General features: G+C 44.9%; 1 protein-coding gene across 1 annotated transcript; it reads right to left on the bottom strand.

Annotated features, from left to right (window-relative positions):
- Positions 1 to 252: 252 nt before the first annotated feature.
- LOC129327783 (zinc finger protein 397-like) lies at positions 253 to 14275 on the bottom strand. Its single transcript, XM_054976537.1, has 6 exons — positions 13577 to 14275; positions 10844 to 10934; positions 6428 to 6510; positions 5410 to 5566; positions 4430 to 4537; positions 253 to 1058 (listed from the first exon to the last, which is right to left on the bottom strand). The coding sequence occupies exons 1-6, from the start codon at positions 14273 to 14275 to the stop codon at positions 253 to 255; spliced, it is 1944 nt and encodes a 647-aa protein (XP_054832512.1).
- Between the last annotated feature and the right edge of the window lie 720 nt (positions 14276 to 14995).

Below are 14995 nucleotides of genomic sequence, written 5' to 3'. Positions count from 1 at the left end.
CTACAGGCAGCTACTCATCTTGATCTATCCCACTGGAAATAAAGGAATTATTTCCTCTTTAATGTTACTGTACGGGGACGGGGAGGAGGGAATGGGTCACCACAACATTAGTGAAAATTTGTGCCTATCCCAACAGAATTCTGGTTTGATCAGAAGGCGCAAAAGGAAGGAAAAACTAAAATGTACATGTGGACAGAAAATTAAGACCATTTGTTGGTGCCCAAGAAGATATGAAAACTATACTCTCCGCTGTTAATATCCTTTGTGGATTTTCTGATGCTTAAGCATAAAGGTCAGGTGCCGGAAGGTTTTCCCACACTGGGAGCATTCATAAGAGATCTTTCCTCCATGACTGCTCTGATGTTTGCTCAAGTCATCTGTCCGAGAGAAGCTTTTACCACATACGGGGCATTTGAATGGTTTCTCTCCTGTATGGATTCTCAGATGTCTGTCCAAATCTGGCTTCCGTTTGATGAATTTCCCACACAAGGGGCACTTATAAGCTTTCTGCCTACAGTGAATTTTCACATGTCTCATTAAACTCTTTGAAGTGATGCTTTCCCCACATTCGGGGAGATCATACTTTTTCTCTCCTGTATGCCTGCTCTGTTGTCTCATCAGATTAATTTCCTTGGGGAAATGCTCCCAGTGCTTGGAGCATTTGTAGGATTTCTCTCCTGTAGAGTTTCTCTGATGTTCATCAAGGTCTGAGCTGCTGTCCGATGTGGAGCATTCATCATGGTCATCTCTGGTGGTGAGTTCTGTAACAAGCCCTGATGAGAGGCGGTACCTTCGACCATACCTGGAGAACAACGGCTTTTCCTTCCTTGGGTGCTCTGGGTGGGTTTGGTCACACGCAGCACTGAGACCTTCCGAAAGGTCCTGGGATTCATTTTGCCCCTGCAGTGATTTCTTCCTCAGCTCCCATTTAGACTCGCGTCTTTCCTTGTGAAACTCAGCCGTCACCAGCATGTCCACTTTGGTCACCTCTGGGTCCCCTGATTTATTTTGTCCACTAGAAGGCTCCCCCACTTCCAACTGACTTTCTTTCCCATCACCTATGAGAGTAAGAGAGAAGAATTTTGCACTTCTTCTGGAATTGGGCTTTCTGTTGGATCTACCACAAAACTGCTTGCCTTAGAGCTCCTGCGCAAGCAGAAAGACAAAAGAAAGAGCGCCGTAGCCATGTAGGCTAAGTCGGGGATGCCTGCTGAGTGCTCAGAAGCCACACGTGGCTCTTTGACATGCCACCTGTGGCTCTTGTGAGCACCATTCCCCCATGTGACTCCCACTCCATGTTTCAGAAAAGTGGGCAAGGTGATTGCCCAGTGGGGCTTATGCCTGGTAGGTGGCTTGCACCTTGAAATAGCCACTACTGGAGGATGGGTAAGTTGCAAGCCTGCCTGAGCTGCAGGTCTTGTGCCATTCTCTCCAGATCCTCCACCCTTTCCCACAGCCTCGGTGCTCTCAGGAGGACAGGGGAAGGGAGAGTAAAACCTCCCACAAAAGAGCAATTTGGCCACAATGGGTGCTCCTTTCCTCCCCTTCCTCTGCACCCAGTTTGCTCTCCTCCAGGCACCTTGACAATCTCTCACCCAAGTAGAGAGTGTGAAGGCAGAGAGGGAACCGGTCAATTGGAATTTCAAATGCACGAGCTACAGAGTGAGTGCCATTGCATTAAGACAAACCGATTATACCCCCACTTGTGTTTCCACTTGCACAAGACATTGCACAACTAATTTCTGGGTGCTGTAATATATCGGGAGGAAGGCACTAGATGTTGTGCAAGATCTTAATTGTGCCAAGTCTGTTTCTACATCGCCGGGTTCTGATCAGGCTAACTTGATCTCATCAGATGTCACAATCTAAGCAAAGTTAGTTGTGATGGTTGTTGGGGGTTTTCCGGGCTGTATTGCCGTGGTCTTGGCATTGTAGTTCCTGACGTTTCGCCAGCAGCTGTGGCTGGCATCTTCAGAGGTATAGCACCAAAAGACAGAGATCTCTCAGTGTCACAGTGTGGAAAAGATGTAGGTCATTTGTATCTACTCAGGAGGGGTGGGGTTGAGCTGAGTCATTCTGTAAGAGTTTCCCAGGGTGTGGAATGCTAATGGCGGGAGGCTTCACTGTAACCTGAGGAGGTTCTTTTGCATATGGATTGGTGCTTGATGTGCTAATCTTCTCTGCAGGGCTATTGTCGGGTGTGGAGTGTTTTGTTGGCCTGGTGTTTTTCAGAACTGGAGCCCATGCTCTGTTCATTCTTAAGGTTTCTTCTTTCCTGTTGAAGTTTTGCTTATGCTTGTGAATTTCAATGGCTTCCCTGTGCAGTCTGACAAAGTAGTTGGAAGTGTTGTCCAGTATTTTGGTGTCCTGGAATAAGATACTGTGCCCTGTTTGAGTTAGGCTATGTTCAGCCACTGCTGATTTTTCAGGCTGTCCAAGTCTGCAGTGTCTTTCATGTTCTTTTATTCTTGTCTGGATGCTACGCTTTGTGGTCCCGATGTAAACTTGTCCACAGCTGCAGGGTATACGGTATACTCCTGCAGAGGTGAGGGGGTCTCTGCTGTCTTTTGCTGATCGTAGCATCTGTTGTATTTTTCGGGTGGGTCTGAATACTGCTTGAAGGTTATGCTTTTCCATAAGCTTTCCCATCTGATCAGTAATACCTTTGATATATGGCAAAAACACTTTTCCTGTAGGTGACTGTTTTTCCTTGGTTGTTTGATTCATCCTGGGTTTGATTGCTCTTCGGAAGAGCAATCAAACCCAGGATGAATCATATATATCAAAGGACAACACTGTTGTGGACAAGTTTACATCGGGACCACAAAGCGTAGCATCCAGACAAGAATAAAAGAACATGAAAGACACTGCAGACTTGGACAGCCTGAAAAATCAGCAGTGGCTGAACATAGCCTAACTCAAACAGGGCACAGTATCTTATTCCAGGACACCAAAACACTGGACAACACTTCCAACTACTTTGTCAGACTGCACAGGGAAGCCATTGAAATTCACAAGCATAAGCAAAACTTCAACAGGAAAGAAGAAACCTTAAGAATGAACAGAGCATGGGCTCCAGTTCTGAAAAACACCAGGCCAACAAAACACTCCACACCCGACAATAGCCCTGCAGAGAAGATTAGCACATCAAGCACCAATCCATATGCAAAAGAACCTCCTCAGGTTACAGTGAAGCCTCCCGCCATTAGCATTCCACACCCTGGGAAACTCTTACAGAATGACTCAGCTCAACCCCACCCCTCCTGAGTAGATACAAATGACCTACATCTTTTCCACACTGTGACACTGAGAGATCTCTGTCTTTTGGTGCTATACCTCTGAAGATGCCAGCCACAGCTGCTGGCGAAACGTCAGGAACTACAATGCCAAGACCACGGCAATACAGCCCGGAAAACCCCCAACAACCATCGTTCTCCGGCCGTGAAAGCCTTCGACAATACAAAGTTAGTTGTGGTTAGTACTTGGATGGGAGATTGCCAAGGAAGTCCAGGGTCGCTACGCAGAGGCAGGCAATGGCAAACCACCCCTGTTCATCTCATGCCTTGAAAACTCTATGGGATCACCATAGATTGGCTGCAACTTGATGGCACTTTACATGCGCACTGCTAGATCCCTTTCTGTTATAGGATTGTACTTTGAGCACCGTTTTCAAAATACTCATTCCTTCTCCCACCCATTCCAAAGTGTCTTCCCTGTGTGTACCTTGATTATAAACTATTGCCAGGAATGAAACTTTTTAAAAAATTGTAGCGCATTGGAGGGGGGGGGGAATCAGATGCGGGCTAAATAAATGAATCTCAAAGATGCTAAGGGCTAGGAGCTTGCTTTATGTTTTAAATAAAAGAATCTCAAAACCAGCTTCTCCAACTTCTTGGCACTTGCATGGAAATACACGAATATATGAGCATGTCTTTGTAGAATTCAATTTGCTGCTTTCAGGGGTCATTTTGTAGAAAAAGAGCTGGAGGAACTCATTAGCATAACTCATTAGCATATGCCACGCCCATTGACATCACTAGAAGTGTGTCATTAGCATAACTGATTTGCATATGCCACACCCCCTGACATCACCTATCCTGGCTGTTTTGGACCCAATCCTGGCCGCTGTTGAGTGGGAGAGTGATACACCACCCGTCAGAGGCCCAATCCGGGCCATTTTGACCCCAATCCAGGCTGAAACAGGCCCAAAATGTCTGAGAGTCAGGTGGGCGGGGCCACCTGATGTGACCTCTTTGGGGAACTGCCGGAACTGCATCCCTGCGTGTTCCCCCTCGAAATAAGCCCTGGCTGCTTTTAGCCATGGGAGAAATAGAAGAATCTATATGTAAAGTACTTCCGGGTGAGAAGAAACTTGTCTGTGTGTGTGTGTGTGTGTGCGCGTACTCTAGCCTTCTGATGCATCCCTTACCTGAACCTTGACCTAGGAATGACCTCCTTTCCTCTGGGAACTGGACCAATATCTCTTCCTCTTTCTGCACGTTGAAAGGGAGATCATCTCTGGGAACCAAAAGGCCCTCTTGAGTGCAGAGAGAAAAACAAAGAATCAATATTGGTGCTTGTGGGTTAAAAAAACTCATGGATTATAAGCTTTCGGTTGTTGGTCAGTACAAAAGTGTAAGAAAAGCACAACATAAAATGCGTTCATATAATATCCAATCGCATATCTGGGAAGGAATTAACCTGTTTGAAAAACCTGCAGCCTTTGTGTCAATCACCTTTGTGACATCAGTAGCCAATTCCACCTTCACCTCAGACCGATTTGCATGGCCAGTAACCAACACATCTCAGACTATGAAAAGGGGCAAAATGTTGTAACATTTAGTAGTACTGGAAGCAAAGGTAGCATACCAGGCCCAAAAAGGACAGAGAAGTTGAGGAGAAAGGGGCCAAGGGAAAGTAAGTTCCCTGGAAAAAGAAGTAGAGGATAGTATAAACTGGCCCACAGCCCTATTGTGAGCTAATATGGTGTAGTGCTTAGAGTACCAAAACAGCATCTGACAGACCTAGGTTCAAATCCCCACTCTGACAAAGCTCACTGTTTGACCTTGGGCCATTCACACTTGCCGCTTCGCCTCCATCACAGGAGGGGAAAAAAACATGAGAGAATTTTGTATGTTGCTCTGAGTTCCTTGGAGGATGGGCAAGATAAAGACATATCAGATACCTGTACAGCCATCTTTTTTTATACCTTTCCCAGCATTTGGTGCATATTTTGGTAGCAATCAACAATAATCTCCATCAATGTACTACAACTTTTATATGTCTTGTTTCAGATCAAATATGTTCAGAATTTGAAAGAGTGGATCCGTCTCTATCTCCTCTTTCAGATTCTATATATGGCAACTCAATAGATGGGACAGAGCGTACCTCAGTGGAAGAGACCCTTACCTAAAGATTCTACTTCCCCACTGGTCTCTGGCAGAACTTGCCAAAACATGGTCTTTTGGTTGTGATCCTGTGTTTGACTCTTCTCCACCCTGTGGAAAGTTGCGCTCATCTCCTCAAGGTTTGTTACTGCCTGGGAAGAGCAAAATGCCCCCATCACCTGGCAAGAGAAATAATGCACAGAAGCAGTCACAAGATCATGTCCTCTTATCTCTAAAAGTAAAAAGAATTCCAATTCCAGTCATCACAAAATTCTTAAATATGCAGTTTTGGGCAAACTCACTTTCATGGCATTCTTTGATCAATTTGCTTTAGACCAAGCAAGCAAGCAAGCAAGCAAGCAAGCAAGCAAGCAAGCAAGCAAGCAAGCAAGCAAGAGAAAGAAAGAAAGAAAGAAAGAAAGAAAGAAAGAAAGAAAGAAAGAAAGAAAGAAAGAAAGAAAGAAAGAAAGAAAGAAAGAAAGAAAGAAAGAAAGAAAGAAAGAAATCTTGTGTCTTGATAGCTAATGGTGAGTGTCAGCGACCAGGCAGGAAAGCTTTTCTAAAAGATTTGCCATAAGTGTGGATGATCCTGGAAACATCTCCACAAACATTGCTGGTAATTTGCTTGCTATTTTTAAACAAAAGCCAACACAGGAGAGGTAAGGAATTCAAACCCAAATAACAAATCCAGTGGTGCTCTAGGCAGGAGCAATTCTGCCCACTGGGGCCAGATTTCTAAAAGCAATAGCTGTTCAGTTCTGCTTGAAAGTCACACATGCTGAGGTGGCACAATTTCTATGCAATTGTGCAGAGAAATGGCCTTTACCTTCTTTTCAATTATTCCAACATACCCTCTGATGTGCCACAAATTTCAATAGGAACATTTTTGGGCACTTGCCTCAAGTTCAACTCCCACCTCCAGTTGGACACCCTCCACCCAAATCTCTCCTGAAGGAGAAATAGGGACAGCAATTCATCATGGGCAGGTAGGTGGTGCCCACCTTGCAGACTGAAAACTGCCCCAACAGGACATCACGTACCTTGATCTGCTCAGCTTCAGGCCTCTCCTGTCCTTCAGGAGGAAGCAGTGAACTAGAGTGATGGCACCACTGTGTTCCATTACCTGGAAAGGACAGAAGAGGGGTTTTAGAAAAGGACTCAGTACCTCCTTCCGTCAGTTTGGTAAGGAAGGCTGAAATTGTCAGTCACCTAACAATAACACAGTGCCCATAGAACTGGCTTCTCTATCAGAAACATCAAATGTATCACATTTTTTAAAAAAAATAATTCCAGGAGGGTCCATTGGGCCAATTAGCCCAATGTCTGTTATGGGTAGACTGGCAGAAGCAGTTCTTAACATTAGAATTAAGCCTGTAGAAGAGTAAGCTGTACTGAGGAAGAATCAGTGCGCCTTTTGTGAAGGGAGGCCCTGCCTCACCAACTTTTTGTTGTTCTTAAAAATATTAACAGATATGTGGCTAAAAGCAAGATGGAAAATATTATCTACTTGAACTTGCAGAAAATGTTCAACAAAGTCCCTCCTCAAAGGTTCCTGAGTAAGCTTAACGGTTTTTTAAAATGTTATTCATTGTCTGCCTTTCTCACTGAGACTTAAAGCAGCTTATATACTGTAGGTTAAATGCAATCAACACCATGGGACATCCAATAAAATATAGCAGTAGAGCTTGGATTGCAGAAATCTGAAAAAAAGTAAAGGTCTGAAACAGAGTTCAAATAACTCGAAATAAAATGTAAGTATTATCTTACTAGCAACAAATCCTGTCATGGGGAAAAAATACAACAGGCTCTAGAAAGAGCAGGGCAGGTGGACAAGGCATTGCTGCCTCTGCCGTGCCCCGATCCAGTTGAGTGGAGGGCTGGGTGGCCAGGCCTGGCATCGCCCCCTCCCCAGTGCCTCAATCTGGGCTGAGGAAGGGCAGCAGGCCAGCCAATCGCAGTGAGGAAGGGCTGGGAGGCGGACCCATCCCTCCTGTGGCCTCCTTGGCCCACTGGGCTGTGGAGGGCTTGGCAGGCCGGTGGGCCATTCCATCCACTGACCTATCCTGGCCTGATTCTGGCCACCGTGGAGCCCAGGAGTGCTGTGGGGGGGGGCAAAAAGAGCCCTAGAGCGCTCCACAGCCGCTTGATTCGGCCCCAATTCAGGCCGCAGCGGAGCCCAGGAGTACTGCCAGGTGGGGGCGGAAAGGGCCCTGGAGCATTCCTGCACCTAGCAGCTGCCTGATTCAGCTCCCATTCAGGCCGAATCAGGCAGCTGTGGAACCCAGGAGTGTTGCTGGGCGAGGGGGAGAAAGTGCCCTGCTCCTGCACCCTGCAGTGGGACAATTTGGCCCTTCTTTGGACCATAATCATCCTACCGTGGCACACAGGAGTGTGCTGCACCATCAGGGAGTGTGCCCTGGGAAGTTCATTCCCCACTCCCCCCCACCCCATTGGCCTGGCCTCTAAGAGGATGGAGGCCAGGTCTACCTGCCCTTCAAGTTTATGGCAGGAAGATCTGGGCTCCATAGGTCCAGAGGAACCACCTGCCAAGGAAGTCTGTTCCACTGAGGGGCTGCTCTAACGGTCAGGAAGTTCTTCTTAATGTTTAGCCAAAATCTCTTTTGCTTTAATTTTAACCTGTTGATTCTGGGGCAACAGAAAACAACTCCACTCCATCCTTTATGTGGAAACATTTCAAATACTCGAAGATGGCTAGCATATCACCTCTCAGTTGTCTTCTCTCCAGGCTAAACATACCCAGCTTTTTCAACCTTTCCTCATAAGGCTTGGTCTCCAAACTCTCACTATCTTTGTTGCCCTCCTTTGGACATGTTCTAGTTTATCAACATCTTTCTCAAACTGTGGTACCCAAAACTGAACACAATATTCCAAGTGAGGTCTAAGCACAGCAGAGTAAAGTGATACCATAACTCTGTGTGATCCGAAAACACTACACTTCTGTTGATACAGCCCATAATCACATTTGCCTTTTTAGCTGCCATATCACACTGCCAACTCTTTCAGATCTACTAAGGCCCCTTGATACTTTAAATATGTACTACTGCCAAGAGAAGCCTCCCCATCCTATAATTATGTCTTTGATTTTTTTCTATCTAAGTGCAGAACTTTACATTTATCTCTGCTGAAATTCATTTTGTTAGTTTTAGCCCAGTTTTCCAGCCTGTCAAGATCACCTTGAATCCTGATTCTGTCTTCTATTGTGTTTATAACCCCTCCCAATTTAGGATCATCTGCAGATTTAATGAGCATCTCCCCAATTCCTTCATCCAAGTTATTTATAAAGATGTTGAACAACAAAGGGCCCAGGACAAATCCTGGAGGCACTCCGCTTGTCACCTCTCCAAGAAGATGAGGATAAGGAACCATTTAGAAGCACTCTTAGGGTACAATCTGTCAACCAGTTACAAATCCCCCTTACAGTAACAGGATCCAGACAACATTTTACCAACTTGTCAACAAAAATATGATTTGGAACCTTATTAAAAGCCTAACTGATAATCAAGATAAACTATGTCCACAGCATTCCCCTGATCCAACAAATAGTAACTCAAAAAAAGAAATAAGGTTAGGTTGATATTACTGGTTCTTGAGGAATCTATGTTGGCTCTTAGTAATCACAGCCATCTTTTCTAAATGCTTAAGGTCTGGCTGTTTGATGATTTGTTCTAAAACCTTTCCATGTACGGACGTCAAGCTGACAGGTCATCAGTTACCGGGATCCTCCTTTTTTCCCTTCGTGAAGATAAGAAAACATCTGCCCACCTCCTATCTTCTGGCACCTCACCTGTTCTCCAAGAACTCTCAAAGGTGATAAACAGAGGCTCTGCAATTACATCAGTGATTTCCTTTAGTACCCTAAGATGCAATTCATCTCATCCTGAGGACTTGATTTCATTTAAAGAAGCTAGGTGTTTATCTACCACCCCTATGCCAATTCTAGTGTGTGGCTGTATTCAGAATCCTGCATACAGTTCTTAAAAACAGATTAAACTTCCTCTCCATAAAGTTATTCACAGAATTCCAAAAGGCGCAGAAAATGGGAAACCAAATGGCCAGATTCGGAGCACCTTCCCAATAGGGAAAGAACACTTGGAAGATTTTCTGTTTACAAAAAATAAAGATGACAAAGTTAGAGCATGATAAGAGGTTTATAAAATTATACATGAGATGGGGAAAGAAAAAACATTTTCCTTCCTCTCCCAAAACACTAGAACAGTTCCTCTGGACATCTTCAGGGATTTCACAATTAATCATGGAAGAATAAATAAATAATCAGGAATGCTGCAATTAATTCCAAATATCCCTCTAAATATTGTAGTTATCAAGGTTATATTTAGTTGTATTGTGTCTGTGTTTGTTTCTTATTTTTAGGAATAACTTCTTCATGTTAAGAGTAATTCAGCAGTGGAATTGGCTGCCTACGGATGTGGTGTGTTCTCCCTCATTGGCAGTCTTCAAGGAGCAGCTGGTCGAAGACTAATTGAATTGTGTTCCCCGCCATCAACTTTTTCTGGCCTGTAAACATTTTCATAGGTCTGGGTTCCTTGGGATATGAAGGTTTAATTTAGTCAGAAACACTGCTCTAGAACTTGGGGGCGCCCAATGAAATTGATGAACAGGCTGAGGTCAGACAAAACGTCCCAAAGAGTACATCTTGACACAACACCCAGTTGTCAAATTCAGTACTGCAGGATATGGTGATGGGTGAGAGCACAGGTAGTTTTTTAAGACGTATCCATGGGGAACCAGTTGATCAATGGCTATTTATCATGAGGGCTACATGGAACTTGCATGTTCAGAGGTGGTAATAATACCTCAGAATACCAGTTAGTGGGGTCACCAACAGAGGCAGGCATCCATTTTCAGGACTCCTGTGGGCTTGCTGGGAGCTGCCCAATGCTGGAAACAGGATGCTGGGCTAAGTGGAGCACTGAACACACATGGACATGCATGAAGGTGCCTTACATTGAATCAGATCATTGGTCCATCAAAGTCAGCACTATCTACTCAGAGTGGCAGTGGGTCTCCAGGGTTTCAGATGGAGATCTTTCATATTACCTTCCTTAGACAGAGCTCAGTACTTCAGATACAACAGCAGCAGGGATTGCTGGCATCCCATAAGCAACCCTGACTTAAACATTTGCTCTGGTTTTCACTGGTCCAGACCACCACAGACACAATCTTTACCAATGTTTAAAACTCAAAATTGAAGCTTTTTTCAAAAAGGCAGACAACTGATTTGCAGCCTGCCCTGCTCCCCCATCTGTTTACTAAGAAGTCAATCACACAATAGACTACCTAGAAGATGAAGCCAAGACATGAAAGATTTATATAACCCATATTTCATCACCCCTGAAGAAGAGCCTTGGCTTTTACATGGGAACTGTCCCTCAAACACTGACTTGGAGGATTGAACGAGGCAGGGGATCTTTTACCTGGCAAACTGATCTCCACCTGCTCAACTTCCTTGTTGCTCTGTGTCTCAGCAGGATCCAAGAGGGCCTCTTCTGCATCTTGGTGGACCACCTGAAAAAAAAAATAGTCTAGCTGAGAGCCAAGCTACAAGTGACGCCTTACACAGGTTGGACGCTTGTCAGCTTACCTCATGTTTTGATGGGAAATGTAGGAGTCCTGGTTTTACAGCTTGGCTCTCCATTACAGCTGCATTACAGCTGCAGCTCCATTACAGCTACATTGTAGCTTGGCTCTGAGAGGAGTCCCTGTATTAGGTCACAGCAATAAAATTAAACAGGAATCCAGTAGGGTTGCCATCTTCCAGCTGGGGCCTGGAGTTCTCCCAGAATTACAACTGATCTACAATTCCTCTGGAGACAATGGCAGCTTTGCAGGGTGGACCACAGATTCTAAGTGAAATTCCTCCCCAAATTTCTCCCTGCACAGGCACTGCCCGCAAATCTCTAGCTATTTGCCAAGCCAGAATTGGCCACCTTAAGTAGCACCTTAAATACTAACAAAGCCTCTTCCGGCATAGGCTTTCATGAATCAGATGTTTTAGAGTGTCCTTCCAAAGCAGCTCAGTTTATGCTTAGAGCTCATCAAACAGAAAATGGGATTGAGAGAAGTAATGAGGAGGGGCAACGCATGAAGCTGCCTTATACTGAATCAGACCCTTGGTCCATCACAGTTAGTATTGTCTATTTTCTTTCAAGGTTTCATGAGACTCCCATTTAATTTTGCTCAGGAGGAGGTTGGGAGCGCTATTAATATGGGTCAAAGATGCTTTCTCTGAGGGGAAAACCCATATCCCAATAGTGGGAATTCCCTTTCCAAGACAGGAGATCTCAAATAAACCAAGGCAGCAAGTTATGGCAAAAACAAGGGGGGGAAAGTTCATTGGAGAAAAGACTCAAACTGATGCACTCCAGACAGATTTGACAAAGTGTTTATCTTACAAAGAAATCACCCATTGGTATACCTTCTTACAAACAAAGTCATCAGAAAATTGTTTACAAATGCAGCCTAGTTTACAAAAGACGAACAAGCCTAAGTCAGTAATTTCTAAAAAGTTAGCAGATCTTACAGATCAAAAGGGTGACACTTAACACCCATCTGGCACCCCTTGTTATCTTTAAGAGGGTTACATCCGTAATTTGATCATGCTGGCACATCAAAGCCATAATGTCCAAGCATTTTGGATGCTATCCTGTTGTAACTCTAAACACCCTTTTGTTTTACTTATCTTTTACCTAGAAAAAGCGAGTAAAACCTTAAAATTATAAAAATTCCCTTAACACTTTCCTTACTCAAATCGTATCCCTTTCTGGCTCTAAGTGAAGAAATGTTTGAAAGAAAGTTCTTAACAGCTTCCTGGTTCTCACAAGGCTGGCTGAGGTTTGTCAATTTTTCCCCCCACTGCAGCTTCTTAGTTTTAAAGAGGGATGCAGCAGGCAGAATTCCAACAGGTGCAGTGTGACCCTCAGTGAATACACAGGATGGAGTGTCTATGGATTTTTGACTCACTGCTAATGCCGCAGGTCTCTGTCAAAAATAAAAGAGAGCAATGATAGTTGCGCACTTGTCGATCAGACCCAGTGGCTCTCCGTTAAAATAGAAAGTTAGATAGGCCAAGTTATCTTACTAACAGTTTGGTGTATTGGTTAAGAATGCGGGACTCTAATCTGGAAAACCAGGTTTGATTCCCCACTCCTCCACTTGAAGCCCTCTGGGTGATGTTTGGTTAGTCACAACTTCTAGGAGCTCTCTCAACCCCACCCATCTCACAGGGTGTTTGTTGTGGAGATAATGATAGCATACTTTGTAAACCGCTCTGAGTGGGTGTTAAGTCATCCTGAAGGGCAGTATATAAATTGAATATTGTTGTTGTTGTTGTTGTTGTCAGCAGCAGCAGCAAGGGTTTTTTTCCAGGCCAGTTAGCAACCCTAAGCCTACCTTACAAGTCTAGTGTCAGGTTAAGCATGAAATCCTATGCAAATTTACCAAGGAATGAACCCCACTGAACATAGCGGTACTTACTTAATGAGTAAATATACATAGGATTGCACTGTAACTGTCCAAGGCTTACTCAGAAAATGAGAATAGGAATCAGAATAAGCAGTTTGTTTCTGAAATCGCTGTTAATAAAAGAAGCAACTTCCCCCATATTTAATTGGAAGATACCTAATAAACCCAATAGGGCATTTATTTAGATATTTGGTTTCTCATCTCTCCCTTCTCCACAATGAAGACCCAAAATGGCTTCCAGTGTTGTCTCCCCTCCACCATTTTATCCACAAAACACCCCTGTAAGGTAGGTTAGGCTGTGAAAGAATGACTTGCTCTAGGTCACCTAGTAAGCTCCCATAGCAGAGTGTGGATTCAAATTTGGGTCTTCTACATGCTAGTCCAGCACTTTGACCACTACACCACAGTTTCTTTTAGATGCTTATTCCGTACAGACGCACCATATGTGCAGAATTTCCTCGTCTGGAGACTCACAAAAGCATGAGCCTGAGCACTTTCAAGAATGGATCTCTTATATGGAACAACCTCAACAGGTGGAGACAGTTAAGCTGGTCAAGGAGGTAGCAGGTTTTCTAGGTAAACCAATTTTATCTGTCTTTTAAACAGACAACTGCACTTGATCCAACAACTCATTCTACAAATTACATCTTGTTAGACTCACTGGCAGTCAAATACTGAAATCTCACCTGCCATTTCCTCGTTGTGGGTCCCCCTTGCTGGCTCAGTAGGAAATCCTCCACGAAGGCTGTGGCTTGGGTGCAATTCTCCGGACCCTTGGCCCTGATCCAGCTCTGCAGCTCCAGTGGCAGGATGGCCAGGAATTGCTCCAGGATCAGCAGCTCCAGGATCTGCTCCTTCGAGTGCCTCTCTGGCCTCAGCCACTGGCAGCAAAGCTCCTGCAGCCGACTGTAAATCTGGCGTGGGTCTTCCATCTCCTGGGAGCGGAACTGCCGGAAGTCCTGGCGCAGCATTTCCATGCGATTGGCTTCCCCACGCAAGATGGCCACCTTCACTTTCCCATAATCCTCCCTGTCTCTGGCCTCCAGGCTGCCAAAAGCCCGCTGAGATTCTCCATTCAGTGCTGGCAAGAGCCGGGCCACCCACTCTTCCCTGGGCCACTGGCAGGCTTGGGCCACTTGCTCAAAGGAGGACAAGAAAGCCTTGGCATCCTCCCAAGGGCTGGGTTCCTTGCCCCACCCTGTGTGAGGGGACTCCAGTCCCCCCAGGAACTCCTGCCATTGGGATTCCCATTGCTGGTCTTTGACCAGTTGTTCTCTGCCCTCTCGCCACTCTCTCCATCCAGGCTGTTCCGCCGCACCTTCAGGCGGAACTATCCAGACAACTTTTTCTGTCCTTTCTTTTGGGCCTACAGAGTTTTGATCCATAATCTTTCTTTCTAGTCCCCGAAATCCAGAACTGAAGATCAAGTGAGGGCCAGCTGGCAGATGGATTCCAAGCAGAAAATCTTTGTTTTCCAACTCCTGCTCTTCCTACAAACACAAGAAACGGCCCAACTTCTTGTGCTGCTTTTATATTCTTCCAGATGGAAAGAGGTCCCTGTTGATGAGTTTTACTGGATGACAAAAAAGTGGTGATTGTCAAAAACCGCCAGCAGGTCAAAGCCATCGCCAGGGGCATTTCTGATTTGCAAGGGGAGAATCTCTCTGAGTTAAACAGAAGCACAGTGCAAAGAGGGGGAGGGGGAACCTCAGTTAAATAACAAACAGCATTCAATTTGGATTCCTTTGTTAATAGGCACCTTCCCTTCCCACAGAGTGTGAAAACTCCAGCAATAAATCCTGTAGATGAAGAGAACATGTTTGTGAGTTTAGTGAGAAATACCCTGGCTAAAAGAAGCTGAGCAGCAACCAGGAAATCATGGGTTCAAATGTTACCTCAGCCTTGAATTTGATAAGCTCGTCAAAAAGGGAAGGCAGTAATAGGAACCCATTAATACCATCCATTATTGCACATCCTCTTCAAACATCAAAGCTATAAGGAGTTAGGCCCAACATGTCTCCTAATAACACCTCTATCTTTGAGGCTTGAGTGGTTGGAAGAAGTCTAGGAGGAAATTGTTGTCCTTTAAGCTCTGGTGATTCACA

Source organism: Eublepharis macularius, chromosome 4, assembly GCF_028583425.1.
Source record: "Eublepharis macularius isolate TG4126 chromosome 4, MPM_Emac_v1.0, whole genome shotgun sequence".
Lineage (NCBI taxonomy): Eukaryota > Metazoa > Chordata > Lepidosauria > Squamata > Eublepharidae > Eublepharis > Eublepharis macularius.
The sequence above is the reverse complement of the archived record's forward strand: the minus strand, read 5'-3'. Positions and strand labels throughout refer to the sequence as shown.